The sequence below is a fragment of the Amphibalanus amphitrite genome, unplaced genomic scaffold (genome assembly GCF_019059575.1).
Source record: "Amphibalanus amphitrite isolate SeventyFive unplaced genomic scaffold, NRLGWU_Aamphi_draft 000235F_arrow, whole genome shotgun sequence".
Classification (NCBI taxonomy): Eukaryota; Metazoa; Arthropoda; class Thecostraca; order Balanomorpha; family Balanidae; genus Amphibalanus; species Amphibalanus amphitrite.
This window is the reverse complement of record NW_024881730.1, coordinates 512,400-534,718: the sequence shown is the minus strand read 5'-3', so window position 1 is coordinate 534,718 and position 22,319 is coordinate 512,400. Positions and strand designations below refer to the sequence as shown.

Below are 22,319 nucleotides of genomic sequence, written 5' to 3'. Positions count from 1 at the left end.
GTCTAGCTCGTGTGAAGCCACCTGGTAGGACAGACCTTACATATGACCTTTAGGACAGATCCTTCACTGCTAATAAAAATATCTTATACTAATTACGCTAAAACCGTTACGTCCAATCATAGACCTCTGTATGCCGATCTACAGTGTGCGGAGGGTTATGAATGGTCAAATGGATCAATGGACTAATATAATCGTGACTGTTCTGGTGAGCAGACCTCGCGTCACCGAAAAATGCCAGTGGGGAGGCGCATGGGGCCGGGACTGTCACACCGCAGGTCAATCGGCCCATCCTGCGGTCGGAACGTGTGAAGTCGGCGCTTCACACGGTGAAGACTGCCCGGGCTGATGTGCGGCCAGCCCGGTGTCGCCTCATTGGAGCGCCGTCCTCGGCTATGTTTGAAAGTGAAAATCGTGCTCGCGGCGACTGGACGGTGGACACTTGTCTTCCGAGTGGAGACCGTCACGCTCTATCGCTCCTGACCGGCTCGTGTCACGGTCGGCCGCCAGTGCGCGTCATTGCATGCACCGCAACCACTGCAATGTACGGCTACCGCGAACCGCGGTAGAAAATCACTAGCTTAAGCATTATAATTGCATGGTTATTGTTTGTGTTGCCCGGAAATCCAAGGTGACATTCACGCCTCATGTTGTCATCCCGATGTATCATCCACGGTGTAAGAGCGAGATAAGCGCCGGATGTAGACATGCAGCCTCATACACTAAAAATGCTCACATGTACTCGTATTTGTACCGCCGCGCCGGACCCATCTTTTCCCTGCGCAACTGGGAAGGATCCTACCAACACGATGGGGTACTATTAGTAAAGTAATCTTGGGGGGTACAACCTCCCTCGCCGTTTTGCTCCTTGAGCTTAAAATGCGCAGGATGGGATGATAGTCGGTGTACCGTCACGAGACGCAGCGACTGGTACCAAATTGTAAGCGCTCGGGTCAACTGGTAACCTCTGAAAAAGTCCAAAGGTCAGGCCACGGTTTCTGGTAAACATCAGCAATATAACGATATGAGAACAGCGATTTTGGTGTCACCGAGCTCGCAGTTCAGGTGCATCGAATGATGCTTTTTATTCAAGATGAATTGACCTTTTGATAAATTTCACTCGAATGTTTGATTGGGCGGATTGGTAGAACCGGAATCCATAAGTAAAAGCTTGTTGCGCAGGACCGGGCCGGAACCCTACCGTCCGTTTGAAAAATTCCGGGTAAGCGGGAGAATTAAGCTGCCAAAGACCAGCGTGCCGATTAAAGCCGGACACTGTCTGTCCTACGCACTGACGCAACTTCTAAAATCCATATTGATCTTACCGATCATTTTATTAATTTGGACGGATTCAAGGTCTAGCTCAAATGTCAGTTTTTCATGTTGACCCTGAAGAGGTCAGTTGGCCGACCGAAATTTCTGGATCCAATATCCCGAAGGTGATGACTGGGAATTGGCCTGACCCAATGACATAACCAGTGGTCGCTGAGAGTTGGTCAGTTTGTCACGTCTCCAAAATGGGCAGGTCTCAGTTGTTTTCGGCCCGCTCGTCGGTGTTGGCTGCCGACTGCCGGCGCCGGCGCGGACACGGACAGAGTTTCTCCGCGGCCACCGTGAGAGACGTGCCGCGTCACGGCACAGACGGCTGGCGGTACGTATATAACGTCCGGCGCCAGCGCCTTTTCACCAGTGCCGCAACACAGACCATCCGACGCCATGAACTCTCAGCTGGTGAGTACATAGAGCAGAGCCCCGACCAGCAGTTCCTCGCCTCGGACCGTGTAGAGATCCAATATACATAACGTCGCTTTCGCTTTGCATCACACGGCCCCGGTTAGTGTGGTCGGTTTGCTTTGGGGTTTGGTGAGGATGTGAGAAGAACTTGGTGATCGCGGAGCTGGGGTAGATCGGCATCCAGTCGAAAAGCTCGTTTAGTCGGTGTGACATCAGTGCCATGAGCATGCGTGCTGCCCGACGTGCTACCTTTGTATCAGTACGGCAGCGACGTGTATGCGATGTACTTGGACTAACATCGCGCCCCGGCAGGTTGTGCTGGCCGCCCTGCTGGCCGTGGCCGTGGCCATGCCGCGCTACGTCCTGGTGCCCGTCGAGGAGCTGGAGCACATGCCGCCGCACGTCCGCGTGGCACGCCAGGCGCCGCTGCCCGTGGAGCAGGCTGACGCCTCCGACCGGTGAGTGACGGACGCAGGTCCCGGAGACTGGCACTCAGCCGTCAGCCCGGCAGTTCGGAGAACGGTATTCAGTTTTTTTATGCGTGAAGGAGAGCATGATTTGGTTTGGGAGATCGCTGATGGTTCATGACAGAGTGGATGGACGGGATGGCTCGCAGCGTTGGCCGGGGTTTTAAGTCGAATGGTCCGTTACCTGATGGCTTATTGAACGGTGGAGTCTGAATGCCCCTATAGCCCGCGTGGCGGCCGAGGCGTGGGCCCAATATGCCATCCCCATTAGCTGTGGGTGATTGCCCGCTGACACCGTCCCGTGCCGGCCGGCAGGTACGAGCGTCAGACGCCCGGCGGCTACGACGGCGGACTGCAGGTCGACTACGGCGCGTACACGGGCAAGAAGGGCGCGTTCGGCTGGTACGCCGACTACCCGGTCTACAGCTACGGCCGTCACTGATCCGCCCCTCACCGACCGCCAACGCCACGTCTTTCACGATTGTTATTGTTAATACAGACGAAGACGAGAAGTACGTACTCAGTGTTTGTGAGAAAACAGTAGAACACCGGCCATTGGGAGCAATACTTGCTTTCATTGCCCATAAGAACGGATCAAATGGCCTACGGAGAGACCCTTTATTGGAGTTGACCAGTTTCGGTTTAGCTTCACAATCATACCCTTTAGCACTTTTCACCTATCTCAAGATGTATCTTTTCTACATATGAGAAAATTCCAATAGGACATTCAAAGTCGGGTCACCAGGTCAACTGGAGAGACTTTACCTAAAAAAAAAAAACGCTCGTCCTAGCTACTGCTACATCTAACACCGACTTAAGGGCGCGCCGACATCTTATGTCGTTAGAGGACACCAGCAGCAGCAGCAGTAGCACGTTTTGACCGGAGAAGTGGTATCATTCCTCGTATACAACTTGTCCCTCGCGAGAACGCGTAGGTAACATCAACCTGATAGGTACAGGCTCCGAGTGATAATTTCAGTTCAAATTTAGGTTTGAAACTGATCGAATAAATACGCTACGTGTTCACTTAGCTTTTATTTCGTTCCTCGTTTCGTCACTATGTACATCAATAGAACAGTTAGCTCGCAAGCCGACTAAAACAACGCAAAGACGCGGTCGCAACCGTCAAATCGAATCGGTCGAATCAAAAGCACGTGACGGCTCGCTCGCGCATTCGGCTCGGGAGATCGAAACAGCGAAACGTCCCCCACAAGACAGACTTCAACATTCACGAGAAGAGCCATCCTATGAGCAACCAGTACTAGCTAGAAAGGAAAGAGCAAGAGGCCTATAAACGTTTATTCTCCGGTCAGCTCACACCCATACCAGACCGCCGCGACGTGGTAAAACCGCCCTCTGTTCGTCCAGCATACGGAAATCTCATCCAGCAGGTCCCCAGCATGCAGCTGCAGGCACGAGCAACGGGCACAGGCAAAGGAGCCAACAGCTCAGGAACGGGAACTGGCTCCAGGAACATGGCGATAACACGTGACGTGATGCAGAAGTTCACTCCACAGAGTATTCAAATAATCTCAAAAGTGATGACAATCTAAAATACAATAGAAAACTTGTGAGCTGACGCATACGTAAAACGTTCCCCAAAAGCTAAAATGGCGGGTGTTTCAGTTTGGTAAGAGCAGCGGCGGCGGCGGACGTAACTGCGGGTCGGTGGCTGGGCGGACGACCGGCCGGTCAGACGGCGGCCTCGGCGGCCAGCTCCGTTATCACCGGCCCAGACAGCTCCGGCAGCACGCTGATGCACAGACACTTCTTCGTGGCGTATTTCCGAGCCACCGCCTGCCGGGTGACACAAGTAGTCGGTACCAGTCTCCCGGAATCCCAATAACCGACACAGCGCTAACTCGTGCGCATTTAAAGGCATTTTTCGCGGAAGCGTGCGAATATTATCGCGCAAACACTTAAACGCTTGCACTTCACGTTTGTAAAGCCCATACATCTCCGATCAAGCTCGAAACAAAATAAATTAGACATTTGAAAGGATAAGGCCGATGTATCCCATTTTGAGATGTTAAAATATTACGTACAAACATTGAAGTTGGCATTCTTGGATTTGTTCCAGAATCCAGATAGCTTATTTATATCGATAACCCAAAATAGACGATAACTGTTGTACCCCAGTCCTCACCAGTCATCAATCTGGATTTAATTCGAGATGTGATCGGGAGCGTAACACTCTCGGTTACTGGAATTCAAACTGTTAAACAAAAGATGCACACAAAGTATTTGTATGCGGTTGCCGTTATAGCGTGCGGGCGGCACTCACCACCCGTTTTGCGCGGCTGTCGTTGAGCTTCTCGTTGGCCTTGACCACCAGGCTGGCCAGCTGGCACATGACTGGTCGCAGCTCGTTCTCCGGGTAGAACGAGTAGTGGGTCAGCACGTCCGTCCAGCCCTCAGTCTCTTCATCCTGCAGCACCCTGCGGCAGCGGCAGCGGCAGCACACACGCCGAACGTCACTGGGCGCCCAGCCGACCGGAGGGCAACATCTGGGCCCACTGATGTTGCCCCACTGCAGGGCAACATCAACATCTGGGCCGACTGCCCGACCTATCCCCCCCTCTCCCCGTTAAATATGGCTCGTATAATAAGTCTTAAGCAAAAAAATGAGTGGATCTCGCTTTTTGACAAACATTTTTAAACTCGAACCATTTAACAACATACTATTCTTACGAAGTTTTTTATGAACATCCGCCGAGATGAAAAGTGGATACATTTCGGCGAGCCCGAGAGAAGGGGAATGTCTCCGAGCGCCGACGTACTTGAGCGAGAGGCAGAGGGCGGCGGCGGCCAGGTGCGACACCCGCAGGTGCGCCAGGCTGTACTCCTGCAGGCTCAGCTCCATCAGGTACTTGGCCAGCGTGTGCTGCCGGTTGTCCACGCAGCCGGCCTTGCTGTTGCGGCGCAGGAAGTGCAGCGGCAGCGGCCGGCCCAGGTCGAACCGCAGCGCAGACAGGATCTGCCGCTCCATGACGCGCATCTGCTCCTCGTCGAACGACTTGTCGGCAATCACCACAAAGTCGTTCACCTCGGGCGCGTAGATCTCCTCGTACTTGCTGGCGATCCACATGGCCGTGACGCCCACCATCTGCAGCTGCGCCGGCGAGATGGACGAGTCCACCTGGCGGACACGGAGACCCGCAGTCAGAAAACCGGCGACAAACCCGGCCATCACATGTTAACGTCCACCAATACAACGTACAGAGTCAAATGCAGGATCGTACGCAGGGACGCTTGACACGTTTAACCCGCGCCCGGCTGGGGGTCCTGGATTTCCACGCCCTGCTGGGGGGGGGGGGGTGTTTGAACACTCCCCCCTTGTAACTCGGCTCCTGGGCCACGTAGCGATACGCGGAAGGCGGCGTTCGAAAGAGCGTCAAAAATAATGACGAAATCACTTCGGTCAATTTTTTGGTCAGGTCAAAGGTCAGGTCACCAGAGGTCATTGAAGGCAAAATGTCGCCGATTTCCAGGTCGAATGTCGAAAATTTCCAAGAAGCCAACGCATAACTCGGGAACCAATTATAGAGCTACAGCGCCGCGGAAAAGCGCATTCGATAGCCCTATTAACGCCCTTTCTGAGTAATTCTCTCAGATTTGACCTAACGTCAACGGTTTTGCCTGCAGGGGGCAAAAACTGCAAAAATAACCGATTTTTTCGGAAACAGTTTTTCTGCAATAACTTTTGACCCAAGCCTTGTACGAGCTTACTTTTACCGGCATCGTGTTCCTCTCGTCAAGGCGCATCGAATGAACTACAACTTGACCTTGAAAGGTCAACTTGAAAATTTGACCTCAGGTCAAGGTCATGACCTGACCGGAAAGGGTCATGTTACATATCAGTCGATCCGTATCGTCGAGCTGAACACATCTAAGGCGTTTTCATCGCTCTAGCATGCCTCTATCAAAAGTTATTTGCAAAAAACTGTTAGATACCATTCGTGACCTAAGATGACCTCAGGGCATAAACAAGGGTCACGGACACCATTTTCATGTTCAGTGCGTCTGAACCACTTGTAATTCGGTGTTTGGGAGTGTTTATAATGTCTTTCGTCCAAAAGAGGCGCATTTCAATTTTCTCCCATTGACTTATAATGGGGATGATGATGATGATTTGGAGTGACAGGGCGCACCAGCTGCGAGGCTATATCGCGCCCATTTCTTATTTAACTTCCTCAGTGTCGGGCGTTAAAAATCACCTGAAGGCCGGAGGCCGCAATAAACGAAAAGAGACGAGAAGAGTCTAGCAAAGAGGACTCGTCACCTAAGACTGCTCTCAAAGAAAGCTGGGCTCCGCGCAGGCCCAGAAACTTCAGCCGCTCAGCTTCCAGTCTCGGACACTCCAGAAAAACGTGTCGGACGGAAAGTCTGTCGCCACATCTCGCACAAACAGGTCTTGGGCCGACGCCAATAAGGTGTCCATGGGTACCGAAAGTGTGCCCTGTGCGAAGCCGACAGAGGATAACCTCCTCTCGACGCGACTTGCGCGACGCAGACAACCAGGTTGCCAAACCCGGTTTGATGCGTAGCAGCTTGTTTGTCTGACATTTGCTCCAATCCTCCTGCCACTTTCCGCGGAAGAATGAGCTCACCGCAGGGAAAAAGTCCCTGGCCGGTAGAGGGAACCGGCGGCAGCAGGGCTGCCGCGCCGCATGGTTCGCAGCACGGTCCGCCCGCTCATTGCCAGCTATACCAACATGGCTAGGAATCCAGCAAAAAGTCACTGAGGTACCCTCTCGGTCGAGAGCCGTCAAACGGAGAAGAATCTCCTGTACGAGGGGGTCAAGTGGATAGAATTGTGTCAAGGACTGGAGTCCGCTCAATGAGTCGGAGAGGACAAGATATGACCGAGCGGGATGAATCTGGATAAAACACAAAAGTTTGAGGACGGCGACCAATTCGCAGGTAAAAACGGATGCATGTTTAGGTAAAGTAAAACATCGCACAGCGTCGCCGCAGACGAAGGCACAGCCAGCACCGAGGTCCGACTTGGACCCATCGGTGTATGCCACGGCATGGCCTGAATATGATTCAATATGTTCCAATGCCTTCGCCTTGAAGGCCAGAGGCAGAATTTGGTCTTTCCGTGTGCCTGATAGGGTTAGGTCCACAGAGGGGACAGATAACCTCCAAGGCGGTTCAGGCAGGATAACAACTCGCATGATGTCCCGAGTGCTTAGGCCACAATCTCGGAGGAGATCGGCCGTTCGGGTGCAGAAAACTCGAGAGCGGCTCCTCTCGTCGCCATCAAAGACTGCTAAGAGCGACCTGGAGAAAGCCGGTCCGTGAGCAGGATGGGAAGGGAACTGACGAAGTTTGATGGCGTATCGCATGCCCAACATCTGCCTTCGTAAGGCCAGAGGGGGCTCGTTCGCCTCAGCTAACAAGCTGACGACAGGAGTAGTTCGGAAAGCACCAGTCGCAATGCGAATCGCTGCGTGGTGGACAGTGTCAAGGATAAGCTTGGATGAGGATGCAGCGTTGTCATAGATAAAAGATCCATAGTCCAGACGGGACCGCACCAGAGACCGATAAAGAAGGAGTAGCGTACTACGGTCAGCGCCGTAGGACATGCGAGCGACACACTTCAGAATGTCAAGAGCTTTAAGACATCTGTCACGGAGACACTTTATGTGACTTCGGTATGTGAGTCGGCAGTCAAGAGTCATGCCAAGGAACTTGGCCTCCGCAACCACTGGTATGGCTTCACGGTAGAGCCTCACCACCATGGGTGCAGTGGGGCGACGCTTACGGGAAAACTGCATGCCTACCGTCTTTGCAGAGGAGAACCGGAAGCCGTTCTCCTTGCCCCATGCCTCCACTCGAGCAACTGCCATCTGCAGCTGTCGCTCCATTGATCGAGTCGACGCCGCACTGCACCAAATAGCGAAATCATCGACGTAAAGAGCGCGGCCGATGGCTGGAGAGAGGACCTTTTCAATGTCGTTGATCATGACACCAAAAAGCGTCACGCTGAGCACACCGCCTTGTGGGACTCCATTAATCTGGGCGAACCGCTCAGATAACTGGTTGCCCACACGAACACGGAAGAAACGATCACCAAGAAAACTGCTTAGAAAATGACCCATCGTGCCTCGAATGCCTAGCTTATGCAGCTTCTGTAAGATACCGAATCGCCAAGTGGTATCATACGCTGCTTCAATGTCGAAGAACAAGGCGCCTACTTGACGACCTTGTTTAAAATTCGAGCGGACAACTGAGTCAAGAGTAAGAACGTGGTCGACAGTACTCCGGTGCTTTCTAAAACCACACTGAGAATTGGCAAGAAGTCCGTGCCGCTCCAGATGCCAGGTAAGTCGGATATTCACCAGCTTTTCCAACAGCTTTCCAACGGCGGATGTGAGCGCAATTGGGCGGTAGTGCAGAGGGTCCAAACCGCTCTTCCCTGCTTTTAGAACAGGGATGACAACTGCCTCCCGCCAGGAGTTTGGGTAAACACCCGTCATCCATAGGAGGTTGAACAGCTGAAGGAGAGCATCCAGAGCAACCGGAGGGAGATGGCGAAGCATCTCATTGTGGACAGAATCCGGGCCTTCTGCGACACATTTAAGACAGCTTATAGCTGACTTGAGCTCAACCATTGTAAAAGTATCGTTGTAGCTCAAAACGTCGGAGGTGCTAAAATTGACCCCAGAAGCTTCACAAGACGAGCGGTGCCTGACAAAGGATTCGTCGAGGGACTCATCACCACACCGCCGATAGAGGGCGCGGCCTATCTCCGAAGCAACGGCGTTTGGCTCCATGATGTCCCTTCCATCCACCTTCAGCACGGGTAAGGGTACAGAGGAGTGCCGGCCCGAGATGCGCTTTATGCGCGACCATACTTCGCCGATTGGAGTAAAACGATTAAGAGTGCTGACATATCGTTTCCAAGATAAGATCTTGGCCTCTTTGATAGTGCGCTTGGCAACCGCTCTGGCTCTCTTAAAAGCTATCATGTTGGCCGTGGAACTATTCCGCTGAAAGGCACGGTAGGCACGCTTTCGGGCACGAATTGCATCAGAACAGGCATCACTCCACCACGGAACTGGTGGTCGTCGGGGCATACCGGAACTGCGGGGTATGCAGGCCTCGGCAGCCTCGACGAGTTTGGACGTGAAATCATCGACTGACAAACTGTATGTTGGAACATCTGAGAATGACTCTGTCAGTCTCGCCTCGAATTCGGTCCAGTCTGCCTTCGTTAAGTTCCACCTGGGTGGCCGACAGCCAACTGAGCCATGCTCCCGGAGGTCCAGCCAGATCGGAAAATGGTCGCTGCCCATTGGGTGCGCAGCAACGCGCCACGTGAAAAGAGGAGCGAGCTGCGGACTGCTAAGACTGAGATCTAGAACTGATGTCTGGCCAGAAGGTAGAGTAAAATGAGTTGGAGCACCGGAGTTAAGGACGCATAAGTCCTCATCGCCAATAAAAGATGCTAAAAGTCGACCACGGGTGCAAACTGTCTGACATCCCCATGCAGAGTGGTGAGAGTTAAAATCGCCTAGAATCAAAACTGGCTGAGGTAGCTCTGCCAGTAACATACGAAGATCCTGCACAGGGAGAGACTCCCCTGGTGGGCAGTACAGTGAACAACAGGTTAGCTCCCGGTGACCGAGAGCCACCCGAACAGCGACCGCTTGAAGTGGGGATCTGACCGGGATTGGTCTCGTCGAAACTCTATGGCTGACAGCCACGAGAACACCACCGTGAGCAACTGAGTCGGTATCCAGGTCCTTCCTGAAAATGGAATACCCTTTGAAATGTAGGTGATGCTCTGGTTTCAGCTTCGTCTCCTGTAGACAGACCAGGAGAGGACAGTCGCGACGGATCACCGTCTGTAAATCAACAAGGCTACTGCGGAGTCCTCTACAGTTCCACTGTAAGAAACTCTGCATGGAGAAGACAGTAAAAGAGGCGCAGAAGCGCTTTAAAAGCCCGTCCAGACGTAAAACAGCCCAAGAAGGCGATAAAACTGTTTAAAAGATTGAGTAGAAAGACGACTAGAAAATCACCTCCCCAGAGGATTCGTATTGAATCCTCGCGTGGCTAGTTCTCTGTCGGCCGTCGGCAGACTGGGACCGAGGTCCCACAGGGCCTGAAACGGTTCGGTTGCCAAACCGCACCCGGCCAGGGCCCTGCTCTGGCGGCGACGGGGGACCACGCTTGGCCGAACGCCTGCGTTCGGCCAGCACCGAGCCTGGGGGGCTGGGTGCAGGATCCGGCACGCTGAGGGTTCCGGATGCCGCCCCAAGGGACGGCGGAGGGGGCCGCCTCGGGAGAGGCGGGGGAGGGGGAGGGGGCATGGCCGGAGAGCCGGCCGGGGCGTTCACCATTGGGGACGGCCTCCCCTCCTTGGCCTTCTCGGCCAGTCTGGCACGTTTGGCGTCCCTCGCCCGTCGCTCCTCCTCTCCCCGCTTCAGGGTTTCCAGCACTGCTGGGCTGATCGCCCTGTCAGATCCCGGAGATGGTGGTACAGTGGCTGTTGGAGACTGGCGCCTCGACGGGCGGCGCCGTGGGTGAACAACGGTCCAGTCATCCTCAGATTCTGCCCGGCGACGTGCATCAGCAGCAGGCGCTGCTGGCACAGAATCGGCTGCGGGAGCCGGCGGGGTGTCATCCTCAATGAGCCCCGAGAGGAGCTGGATCAGCTCTGCTACAGAAAGCTGGCGAAGATTGCCGGCCTTCCTGAGGGCACCACTCACTCCAGGTCCGAGGGCGACCCGGCTTGCAGCAGGTTGGGGTGGCCGAGCGGCCACATCTCGGTATGAAAGCGAAGGTGCGGGAGTGCGCTGTCGCACCCTGTCCCGCGCCTCGCGAAAGGAGACGTTCTCCTTCGTCATCAATGCGCGCACCTCAGCCTCGAACACAAACTTAGGGCATTTGCGGTGCCATGCCCGGTGCTGGCCACCGCAGTTGGCACATTTGACACTGTCCGATTGGCAAGCGTCAGAGCCATGCCCCTCAGCTGAGCAGACCCCACAGCGCTGTGTTCCCCGGCACTTCGAGGAGACGTGCCCGAAGGCCTGGCATTTGAAACACCGGACTGGATCCGGAAGAAAGGCACGAATGGGAACCACAAGATAGCCAACCTTGACCTCCCGCGGGAGGGTGGGGCGGTTCAGAGTTAAAACGATTGAGTCGGTGTTCATAAGAGATCCTTTCACCTTACGGCGGATGCGGCGGGCATGGGTGACACCCTGCCCTTCCATTCCGTCCACGACTTCGTCGTCCGCCACGCCGCGGAGGTCCGGGCATGTGATCACTCCCCGCACTGAATTTTTGAACGGATGTGGCTCAACTTTGACCTCTATTTTGCGGACCTGCTTATCACGTGCCTTGAATGATATTTCTTTGAGGGCAAGCATATTCCGGATCTCAGTTTGGTTCGTCAGGTGGATTTCCAGGGTCCCGTCTGGGCGTTGGGTTACACGCTGAGGCTGACAGTGAGGCGAGAGTGCCTGCTCTCTTTGAAACGGATTGAGTTTGAGCGGCACGGGCTGGCCAGACTCATCCTGATCGGTTGAGCTCATGAGCAGAAAGTGAGGCAGCGGCCTCCCAAGATCACCGGGTGGCCGAGGGGATGCCTCAGTCGAGGTCTGGGGGCGAGGACATCCGGGCGGGGCCGGAGTTGAAGTGGTCGCCGAGGTCGAAGTGGTCGCCGAGGTCGAGGTGGTCGTGGTTGAGGTCGAGGTCGAGGTAGGGGTCGGGGGAGGGAGTTCAGAATCCATGCAGTGTGAGTTGGTCTCCGCCAGCTCGGCCGCCGACGCTCCGCAACGGCGCCGCTACAAGGCCTGGGACGGCCGAGCTGACTGTACGGGACTTGGCGGCACCTTCCGCGGGGGAGAGAGAGACTCACCACCCCCCACGGTCGGATACCGCCTGCTCCCTTGACGCCTCGCCGAGTCACCGCCAGGGGCAGCGCCAGATCAGTCCCACCGACGGAGGACGAGCACAAGTGCCCGAACCCCGCCGGCGACACCACTCCGACACCACCCCCGGCGGCATCACGACTGGGAATGGCTCCTCAAGTGCGGCGCCCCACTGAGTATCCCGCCCTTACAGAACTCAGGGCCAAAGAGGCGTGTTGCCCAGCCACCGCGACTGGCTCCGCACGGTGGGGGGCTCAACCTCCAGGATCCCGTTGTCCTGGGGTACGGGTCGGCTCGCCTAGCCTAGTAAAACCGGCTGGTACCCGAGGGGACGCCACTCCCCTTACACTAGCCCAACTCGGCTGTGTTCCTGCGGGTGCAAAAACAACGAAAAAGGTAGGAAAAGAATCAGAAAGCTGTGATCGAACGAAACGCGGACATCCAGTGAGAAGCAAAGCAAAAGCAGACAAAGACCGCTCAAGAGAAACAAAACCACGAAAACCAAGAAAAGTCGGACCGTACCATCTGTCCATCCAGCGATCAAAGCAAGTCGTAAGCAAGCATGGGTCAAGCTGGGGCCGAGGGGGCGCTACTCCCCTTGCTGGCCGAGGCCAGGGCCGCCGCGGGGCAAAGGCCCAAGGAACCCAGTCCAACAGCGACCCCAGCCACTGCCAACCCCTGCGGGGCTAATCCTGCAGACAATCCATCCAGTAAGCAAGGCAAGTCCAGGTCAAAACGCGCGTCAAGCTGGGGCCGAGGGGGCGCTACTCCCCTTACTGGCCGAAGTCACAGCCGCCGCACAGCCGGAGCCTGATGACCCCGGCTAAGCAGCAGCTCTGACCACGGTCAGCCCCCTGCGGGGTTATAATGGGGAGGTCGCAAAATTGACCTGACCTTAGGTCATCGATATCAAAATTCTGAGATATACATTTTGTACATGCTATTGCTCTTAGCAATCGCTGAAAGTTTCAAAGCGATCGATCACTCGGTGTAGCTATGACAGACATTGAAACTTTTTATGAGGTGAGGTCACTTCAAGTGACCTGACCTTGAATGACCTTGGTCTGAAATTTTTACAACATGGGAGCGCCGCCCGTTTTTGAGATATTCGCGAAAAACCACAAGGGGGGGGGGTGTTCAAACACCCCCCCCCCCCAGCAGGGCGCGGGTTAAGCTACACGCACAGGTGCAGACATTGTATAGTCTTAAATTAGTAATCTAGTTAATCGAGATATCAAGGGGCTAATCCAGTTAAATAATATTAGTTAAGTACTCTAGTTTAGAAAGAAAAACTTTCAAAGTGAGTGACCCGTGTCAAAGTTGGTTCGATTATAACACTGCGGCGAGGAGTTCGCGATCGGTCACGTAGCCGCAAACGGTAAGCGGCGTTCGAAAATTGCTGAGCTTACCTGCAGAAACCTGTCGATGATGGCCACGGTCAGGTACAGCGTCTCGTGGAGTAGCTTAAACTTCAGGTGCACCTGCACCAGCCAGTCTATTAAGATCTCGCGCATCTTGCCGGTTATTTTGCTGTCTCGCAGGTGATTCTCAGATACGCGGAATTTGTCCTGAGAACAAAAAAAAAACGAAAGGCTTCGTAAGAACTGCAGCCACAGCCGGAACAGTTCAAACGCATTGGCAAAGCATGTTGGCAAATATTGAGAAAAAAGGTCAGGCGTGCAGTTTCAGGAGCAAGGTATGACATCTCATAACTGCTGCTGCATAAATTTCCTTGAGACCACGTCAATACTATCCATAACTGTCACAACTCACAACGATGACTATGACATTAACAGCCACTCATTGAAACCAGTAATTATCGATGATGAATTAGGGTTTCTTGGGCGCCCGGACTACAGTGGTCATATGCGCCCATAACACCCAGTAATTATCGACCTCAAACCCAAACGTGAAAAAACTTTGAAATGATATTGTTTGCCTTCCCGCTGCTGTCTCTTATCACGACCACGACAGCATGACTGGGTACTCCCGTAGGAAACTCACCTCCATGTACCGCAGGTATAGGTAAATATCTTTGATGTACTCTGACACAAGCTGGGGGTTATCGGAATCTTCTACATCGATGTCATCGACATTCAGCAGCCCGCTTGAGTAGGCATTCAGCTTTTTGTTCTCCTCCAATGCCGAGAAAGGTTTGCTTTCTACTGGCTTCGGAGGCGCTTCAACCTTTTGCCTGAAAAAAGCACAAATTAAACAGTCGCTTGGGCCTGGTAGGCGCCCGCAGTTGATCATCGAATTACCGGATGCCAATATGCAACGTGCCAATACGTTGTCTTGATACCATAGGATTAACCTGAAAAATAACTTGATATATATTTTCAGGGATGTTCCGCATTCCACTTAGCAAACAAGCAGCATGTTTTGGTGAAGACTGAAGATGTTTGCAAATATCGGCATTGGTCATCACAGTGTTTCCCCGACACTATTACTAAATCACAAAAAAAGTTTCACGAGCACCTACATATAGATTACGCGAACACGTCCAAAAACGGCACCAAATCCCACTAAGATTGGGGGAGGATTGAGAAAGAATGTAAAATACACATACGAAGCGAGAGCAGTCTTATGACCGATTTCGTACCAAAAAAGGGCCAGAAGACTAGCCAGTCGCCGTGAAACCGTCCATACCTGATCGAGCTGGTAGCCTTTGACCGGACAAGGGGCTTTCTGGCATCAGCTGAGATGGCTTTAACCGGTCCATTGTTGACTGACAGGCCCTTCACTCGGTTGCCGATTTCGCCGAGGACTGCCCGCTGTGCATTGTTCGTGCTTCTGGTAGCAAGCCCCTTCCTTGCTTGTAGCTGATTCTCGTTCCTAATCACCTGAAATAGGTACGGTATATGCATCAGCTTTTATCTTACCGTCTTACATCACTGTCATTTACGATTGGGGAATGAACTGACTGAGCTAATGGAAATATCAAATTTCCCGGATCCCAGTTAGTTCCGGCTTGGTGACAAAAGCGATGTAGGGGGTGTCGGGTGAAAAAGTGGTGGATTTCACCGGAAACGTCATGCTACAATTAAAATGTTCATGGTGGACAAATCAAGACTATAGTTCGTTTTTCTTAAGTTTGCCCCTCACTGTAAACGTCTTTTTGAACACAGCACGAGAATTGCTAGCCGAATTACTGAGAAAACTGGTTGGCGCACATTGATTTCACCAGATTTCACAGACGATCAATTTTATCAAATTTATTTACTTTTTCACAGACTCGTAGCTCGTATTTGCCAATACCTACAGCCCCACAGGGATAGACGACTTCTCAGGAATTATGTCTGAACTAATAAATAAATTGCACGGCGCTTAACATAACGTTAAATCGTCCGTGTTCAAAACTTATTTTGAAAATATTATTCATATCTACAATACAATGTGCGCTAACCAGTTTTCTCAGTAATTCAGCTAGCAATTCTCGTGCTGTGTTCAAAAAGACGTTTACAGTGAGGGGCAAACTTAAGAAAAACGAACTATAGGCGTTATGCGTTTTTCCCCTTTCAAATAACATTTGCATGACTGAACGACATTATCACTATACGTTTTGCTGAAAAACTCCCGTCGCGTGACCTAAAATCATTCGGTAGGGGTATCTCTCAACATCATGTACACAAGCAAAGGTCGATAAATTCGCAAAAGTCGTGCGTCCGAAAACGACTAAGTGAGCTTTGGAGAGCTTTGGAAGTTATTTTCGCATATCAGCACGTGACTGATTTTATGACAGCCCCGTGGTGTCACAAGCATTCACTTGTCCGTTGGAGGGAAAACGGCTCCACGTCAACCAATGAAGTTCTGCAAAACCATTCATTGACAAACAACAAAAATGAGATCCGCTAGCCGATGTCAATGCGTCACCAACTCAAACGTGAAAAATTATTTCGGCGATGGCGACAACTTTTGAGGGTCGAGAAGCCACTTTAGTCAGATTTCTTGAGCCTGTCTGATCGCTTTAAGCGCTTGAAAGAAGTGCACACGAAGCCTGAATAACTACCTTTATTAGGCACTGGCCAACTGAAAATATCATCTTACTATTGATTTAAAGTTTCACTCCCTATTCATCCCTATTGTTTGTCTCATGCTATATTTATTTGTGTATATTAAGCGACCAGGCTTCTAAAAATATAAAAAACTAGACTAGTACCTAGTGTGCTAATTAGCTTTCAATGTCCCTGATACCATTTGCAACATTTTGTTCATGAGTCAACCATGTGGCCTTGACAAATACATTAACTATCAATGATGATAGGCCTAGGGTGAGAATAAATGACAAATAAGTAATAACTCATTCTTTACAAATGTGCTCATGCTTTCAACCCACCAGTTGCAAACTTTCTAAGAAATGCAATGGCAGTACAGCATTTTTCTTTGTTTCAATATCCAAGAAATTACTGATAACTAGTAACTGTCAAACCATTAATAAAAAAAATTGACATGACTCTTAACAGAATTGGGCAAAACGCTGTCCTAGTAAGAAGTGAAAAAGTTTTGCCCCTTACATCTTTTACGCACTCATTCCAATTCATGAAAAAGGTGCTTTTGTAGACTGGCTTTGACACTGTTTGTGTGAATGACACTGTTTTAGATTAAACCTTGATGCCTTTATCAGAATATTATGCTTCGTCTGATGGGTTTTAGGTCTTATGCTTATCAAATGGGTTTTAGGAGAGGTACTTAGGTATGCATAAGGCCATAGACCACTTCAGCTAAATGACTCCAATTTTTGTGGATTTTCTTTATTTCAACTTGCTATAGCGATGATGATAAATAGGTACCAATCATTTACTTGTGCTCTCAAACCTCATCCGCATGGCACACAACCACAAAGCAAAAATGAAGGAAGGTGAAATTGCAATGGAAAGCTAGACAAGAGACAAAACAGTGAATTAAATAACCAAATATATATTCCTTCCCACAAGGCATCAGTTTAATATTTGCAAACACTTATGAATGTGTGTGCTTCATGGCTCGCCACATCAACACTACTTCAGAAATTATAATAGCGCTTTAAAAAATGATTGCAGGAGTGCTCAATTTAAAGAAGCCAATTACATGTCAAGTATATAATTATTATTCAGAAGAACTATACTCACGTTACTTCCCAATGTGGTGGTCCGAAGCGCTTGAGACATCTTCGGGAATCGCTTTGAATCGTCTCAGTTCGTCGTTATATAAAAACACTTTCCAACTTTCATACACTTCGTCTCGCTTATTTCGCTGAAAATCTGTGAGTAGACAAAATATTTCAAAATTATCGTCCAAAAATCAACCGCATCCACGCGCCTTCAGCGCGTACGCTCCGCCACCGTTTGTTGCTAATTTCAAATTTAAAAGCCCCGCCACTTCTCGCTGCTGATTGGTCATGCTGAGCATACTAGACCTGCTTCTTTGTACTTCAATGATTTTTGTGAATTTTTTTGTATAATTTGATTATAAAATTACAAATTAATGGTAATTCTTCAAATGACCATGTAGAAGTATATCAATTTATAATTAAAATAAAGAAAATATTTCAATATGGCGACTACCATTGGGAGCAAATGTTTACAATTCCGACGCAACCCAAACTGTTTTCCGCAAGGCTGCCGTTTTTCGTTAAGTAAGTGACGACACAGTTCAGTTGAGTTATCAAAGAATAAGCCGCTAGTTTTTGTGAACCATCCCCGTAAACGGTAGGTATGTGGGTACATGCCTATAATCCAGGGATTTTAATTAAGGACTAGACCTGAAAATTGTGTCATTCTGTATGGATAGGGCAGATAGGGCTAGGATGGCTCATAGGTCACTAAAGCCAAAGCTACACCATATGCGTGAGCATCCATGAAACTGTTGTGTTCTGTGTTTCTGTGCTTTCAGGATTTTCCGACCGCACACAGGGCCCGTGAACAGCCCTCCTGATTGATTTTAGTTTCTGTGGTTTCCAGAATTTCTGTTAAGTATTGTATGCTTATGTAAGCATGCCAACTAGTGATGGTTATGACAATAAATATACAAACATGATCAGCAATCAAATATGAAAAAAAAAATTTGGATTATTACGTGCATTGGATTCACATGATCATTGTGATGTGCCACCAAGTGTGCCAACTGCATTCCATGCATGTTTCATGTCAGCAAGGATGTGCCAGGCTCTGCAAAAAAAAAAAATTCAGGACTCTGAACTTAATATCTGTACTGACAATCCTGACATTTCTTACCATTCAGTATTTCCTTGACTGAACATCTGTGATATCCTTGACTGAAAGTGCATGACCAGCAGTGTAGCCCAGTATAGCTGACAGTGTATTTCTGATCAGCTGAACCTGATCATCATACCAATTAACCTCAGAACCCTACTGACCACAGTACACACTCAAAATTTCCTAGATGATCACATGTTTTGTATCTTTTGCTTATAACCATGGCTTTCATCCTCACCTTATAACAATGTATAATAGGAGAAAGCTTAACAATTGGGTGCACTTGTGCCATAGAACTTGCATTGTGTTCAGTTAAATTTAATTGATTTGAAAGTGTAGTGCTCGATAGCACTTCCCAGTTCCCCACTTAGTTGCTGACAGATTATGGTTGGAAGTACTGCACAGTGCAATAGCTCAGCACTTCACACTTGTTTGTTTGTTTGTGGGGCTGTAGGGTATGCCAACTACAATGGTCATTGTGCACCGATAACCACTTCTCACCTGGGCCTGAATGCTACATCCAAAATACTCTGAAAAACATGCGTTTTGGTCTTTGGAGAAATTAAGGCAAATGCTTTTCAGGCTTGCTTTGAGATTTGTTCTCAACAGGATGGGTGGGTTGCTGAGGCCTGAGAGATATTAAATGCTGGCAGATATGGGTGAATGAGAGGATCATTACAGCATTTTGTCTGTTACATGGCAGCATCAATAATGCCTAGAACAATCATATAACTTTTCCAATCTTTATATGTGCCAGCACTCCTTTATGGTACTTATGACATGCATAAGCCTTATATGTGATTTATGTGGATTTTACTTGCTGGGGCATTCCACGTCAAATCGAACAAAAATCGGCTGTTTTGCACCTTACCATCAGCGATTTTATTATAAATTTGTGAGCGAGTTCCTGTGTGGCCCCGGACATTACATTGATGTTTTTTGCACATTCTGACCACAGGTCTTCTAAAGATAGGGCATCAAATTTTTACAAAATGTTGCATCTTTATATTTTTGAACGATCATAACTTTGGTTGTACTTGTTTGATTTGAATGAAATAAACCTTACTGTTTAGGTAATTTCTTAAGCATTTGTTTAGAATTGCACCTACTTAAATATATGACCTTGAAAGTTGCTTAACTCTGTTCTTAAGCACGAATATTGAAATAGCAAAAAACACGTCACCTTCGATTTGGCTCATTTTCATATATTTTATTGCCTACCATATTCTTAACAACCTGTGAAAAAAATTAGAGTGGGCCATTCATAAGTTTTGAAAAAAAATTGCACATATGCAAACGTATGTTAGCATGCGCAGTGGAGGGGGAAGAGCGAATTTCGCCCACCCCTCCTGTTTTTTCGCCAATATCTCATAAGATGAATGCGAAATTAATTATGGCTACCTGTCAAGAATTGAATTGGACATCTCATCGTGCAAGCAATAAGAAAATCGGTTCACAACTGTTCTAGTAATAGCGTTGTAAAGTGAACATACTGTCGCCGCAGCGACGCGGCGACTCGGCAGCCGGCGCCGACCGCTACGCGCCGCCTGAATTGTAGACTGTGCCGGGACGGAACGGAACGGTTCCGTCTTTACATCGCGCTCCCTACCGCTGATTACGTTCGATTCGCGTCAAATTTTGTGAGAAGACTAAGAAATGTACAGGCAATCTTATGGTGAAAGAATTTTGAAAATCGGTTGGTAAACAATTGAAATATGAACGTGTAAACACAAAATTGTGATTGCTGCCAATGCTGCGTTTCCCGCATCGGCCGAGCCCGCCTCAGCCGGCGACATGTTACTCTTAGCTGAGGCCTCTAACTGCCATATTTATTATTGGATTAACTAGAAATTCCCATACATACTAAAAAAATGTATGTTCTTTCGTATAGTGAAGATCAAAAGACGTGAAGATATCGTTGCGTGATAATGTTTTCGTTGAATTTACTTCATGATGCATTTCCACACGGCTCAAAATTCACCGCAAAATACCGTTTGCCTGAGACACTTTTACTATGGAACGTGAATGCTTGACTACGATGACTATGCATTTCCATTCTCGCAGAGTTTGGGATATCACTAATCAGCAATCATTCATTTCAGAAAGTGTACACAAGCAAGCATGTCTTGACTCTGCCTTTCAAGGTCACGCGCGGTTGCGTGATGTTGATGCATGAAAACGGCGTTTGCCGCGAAAGTTATGAATGGCCCACTCCATTTTTTTCACAGATGGTTAGGAACATTGTGACGGACATAATATGTAAAAATTACCCAAATCGAAGGTGACGTGTTTTTTGCTATTTAAATTTTTCTGTTTTAATTAAAGGTCAAATGCATTTCAAGGTCACTTCAATTTAATTTTATAATTAAAAATCAAAGCCTTATCAATGGCCTATAAGACCCTGTTAATATCATTTTGATACCAGAAAAGGAACCAGAGTTATAGCCATTTAAAAAATTGATGCGTGGCATTTTTCTCTATATTTGATGACCTATATCTCAGCGATACGTTATCAAATTTCGAAAATATTATACGCAACTCAGTTTTGAACCATGCCCAGTCTACCTACAAATTTTCAGAAAAATCGAAGGGGATGACGGATTTCGGTGTTTGATTTGACGTGGAATGCCCCTGCTACAAACCGGCCCTTGTACAAAACTGATCAATGATTTGGCAAGTGTTATGTATTATTTTCTTTTGTTCACATCACCTCTTGTAGTCTCTGTCCCCAGTTTCATTTTTGTGTTTGTTGCAGGTTAGTGATTTGGTGCTGCAGCCATGACGACCGCGGCCCGTCCAACGTTCGAGCCGGCGCGCGGAGGCTCGTCCCGCTCGGAGAAGGACCTCTCGGCAATCAGCAAGCAGTACTCGTCGCGCGATCTGCCGGCGCACACCAAGCTGAAGCAGCGTGAGCCCGGCCAGGGGACGACTGAGGAGCTGCGCGGCAGGGACTTCCGGCGCGAGCTCGAGGACCGAGAGCGGCAGGCGCGCGACAAGCGCGGCGACTCCGGCTCGGGCGGCCGCAAACAGCGCGCCGAGCCGCTGCCGGCCGCCAGTCTGGACGTGGACGACGCCATCGACGAGGACGACTCTGACGACGAGTCGGACGACGACGAGGCGGAGCTGATGGCCGAGCTGCAGCGGATCCGCAAGGAGCGCGCCGCAGAGGCCGTCCGCCGAGACGCCGAGCGCAAGGCCGAGGAGGAGCGCATCCGCATGGAGAACATCCTGAGCGGCAACCCGCTGCTGGCCGGCAGCGCTGCCGCCAAGGGCGACGCCCGCGTCAAGCGCCGCTGGGACGACGACGTCGTGTTCAAAAACTGCGCCCGCGCCGAGCCCGACCGCAAGCAGCCCCGCTTCATCAACGACGCACTCCGGAATGACTTTCACAAGAAGTTCATGGACAAATATGTGAAGTGAGTTGTGTTGTGGGGTAACTTGTGATGTTGAACTGAGACAATACTAGTGTTTTAAGTATTTGGCTCTCTGTGATCACCTCAACCACTGAAATATGAGGTGTTATGGGAGCTGCTTCAAACTCTCGCTACTACGATGAGTCAGATATTGCATTCTCGCCGGCAGCATCGACTGTGAAGGTAATTAACTACTCGGATTTAATCATGTCGCATTGTACACCTTACACCGTTCCGGCCACCGTTTACATAATATCTTAGTTGTACTCAGACATATTGCACTCTGTACATGGCAATTTGGTACCGTATTTTTGTCGCTACAGTATCGCTGATGAGACTGGGCAAACGTATATGTTAGCGAATCCATGGCAATAAAAGCCATCTATCAGTCAAACAATGCAGTACCAAGACGTCGCTTTAACGCATTCCTCAACCCTTCAAGAGTGAAACTTTTTGCTGTTCTGTTTTGATTCTGGGCGGTAAAAAAGTTTTGATGTTGATGATTTAGCGTTTATAAATTGAAAGTGCATTTCATCGTACAGCTGTGTAGTGCGCATGTTCATAAGTCGAACTTGTGCTACATACTCTGTCACATTAGTTTGAATAAACTGGATGACCATTTTA

The 22,319-nt window shown here is 49.8% G+C and overlaps 3 protein-coding genes across 7 annotated transcripts; 2 read left to right on the top strand and 1 right to left on the bottom strand.

The window, feature by feature from the left end:
* Positions 1 to 1,615: 1,615 nt before the first annotated feature.
* Positions 1,616 to 2,717, top strand: LOC122385916. The gene is made up of 3 exons (XM_043374559.1): positions 1,616 to 1,728; positions 2,044 to 2,189; positions 2,514 to 2,717. The coding sequence occupies exons 1-3, from the start codon at positions 1,714 to 1,716 to the stop codon at positions 2,638 to 2,640; spliced, it is 288 nt and encodes a 95-aa protein (XP_043230494.1). The 5' UTR covers positions 1,616 to 1,713; the 3' UTR covers positions 2,641 to 2,717.
* A 501-nt stretch (positions 2,718 to 3,218) lies between these two features.
* Positions 3,219 to 17,641, bottom strand: LOC122385914 (G2/mitotic-specific cyclin-B-like). Its single transcript, XM_043374552.1, has 7 exons — positions 17,197 to 17,641; positions 14,738 to 14,931; positions 14,093 to 14,282; positions 13,498 to 13,656; positions 4,979 to 5,337; positions 4,483 to 4,636; positions 3,219 to 3,995 (listed from the first exon to the last, which is right to left on the bottom strand). The coding sequence occupies exons 1-7, from the start codon at positions 17,233 to 17,235 to the stop codon at positions 3,891 to 3,893; spliced, it is 1,200 nt and encodes a 399-aa protein (XP_043230487.1). The 5' UTR covers positions 17,236 to 17,641; the 3' UTR covers positions 3,219 to 3,890.
* LOC122385915 (protein CWC15 homolog B-like) lies at positions 17,601 to 22,319 on the top strand. Of its 5 annotated transcripts, XM_043374555.1 has the most exons (3): positions 17,655 to 17,702; positions 17,960 to 18,034; positions 21,038 to 22,319. In XM_043374555.1, the coding sequence occupies exon 3, from the start codon at positions 21,061 to 21,063 to the stop codon at positions 21,700 to 21,702; it is 642 nt and encodes a 213-aa protein (XP_043230490.1). In that variant the 5' UTR covers positions 17,655 to 17,702; positions 17,960 to 18,034; positions 21,038 to 21,060; the 3' UTR covers positions 21,703 to 22,319. The 5 variants fall into 5 exon arrangements, with proteins under 5 accessions (XP_043230489.1, XP_043230488.1, XP_043230490.1 ...); XM_043374554.1 differs by lacking the exon at positions 17,960 to 18,034 and having other exon boundaries at positions 17,601 to 17,702; XM_043374553.1 differs by lacking the exon at positions 17,960 to 18,034 and having other exon boundaries at positions 17,628 to 17,775.

Excerpts from the sequence above, each read along its gene's own strand:
- LOC122385916 (XM_043374559.1), top strand. Across the intron at positions 2,190-2,513 it reads CAGGCTGACGCCTCCGACCG|GTACGAGCGTCAGACGCCCG; the intron begins GTGAGTGACGGA and ends GCCGGCCGGCAG.
- LOC122385914 (XM_043374552.1), bottom strand. The coding sequence starts at position 17,235 with ATGTCTCAAGCGCTTCGGACCACCACATTGGGAAGTAAC. Across the intron at positions 13,657-14,092 it reads TATACCTGCGGTACATGGAG|GACAAATTCCGCGTATCTGA; the intron begins GTGAGTTTCCTA and ends TTTTGTTCTCAG. Across the intron at positions 3,996-4,482 it reads ACAGCCGCGCAAAACGGGTG|GCGGTGGCTCGGAAATACGC; the intron begins GTGAGTGCCGCC and ends GTCACCCGGCAG.
- LOC122385915 (XM_043374554.1), top strand. The coding sequence starts at position 21,061 with ATGACGACCGCGGCCCGTCCAACGTTCGAGCCGGCGCGCGGAGGCTCG.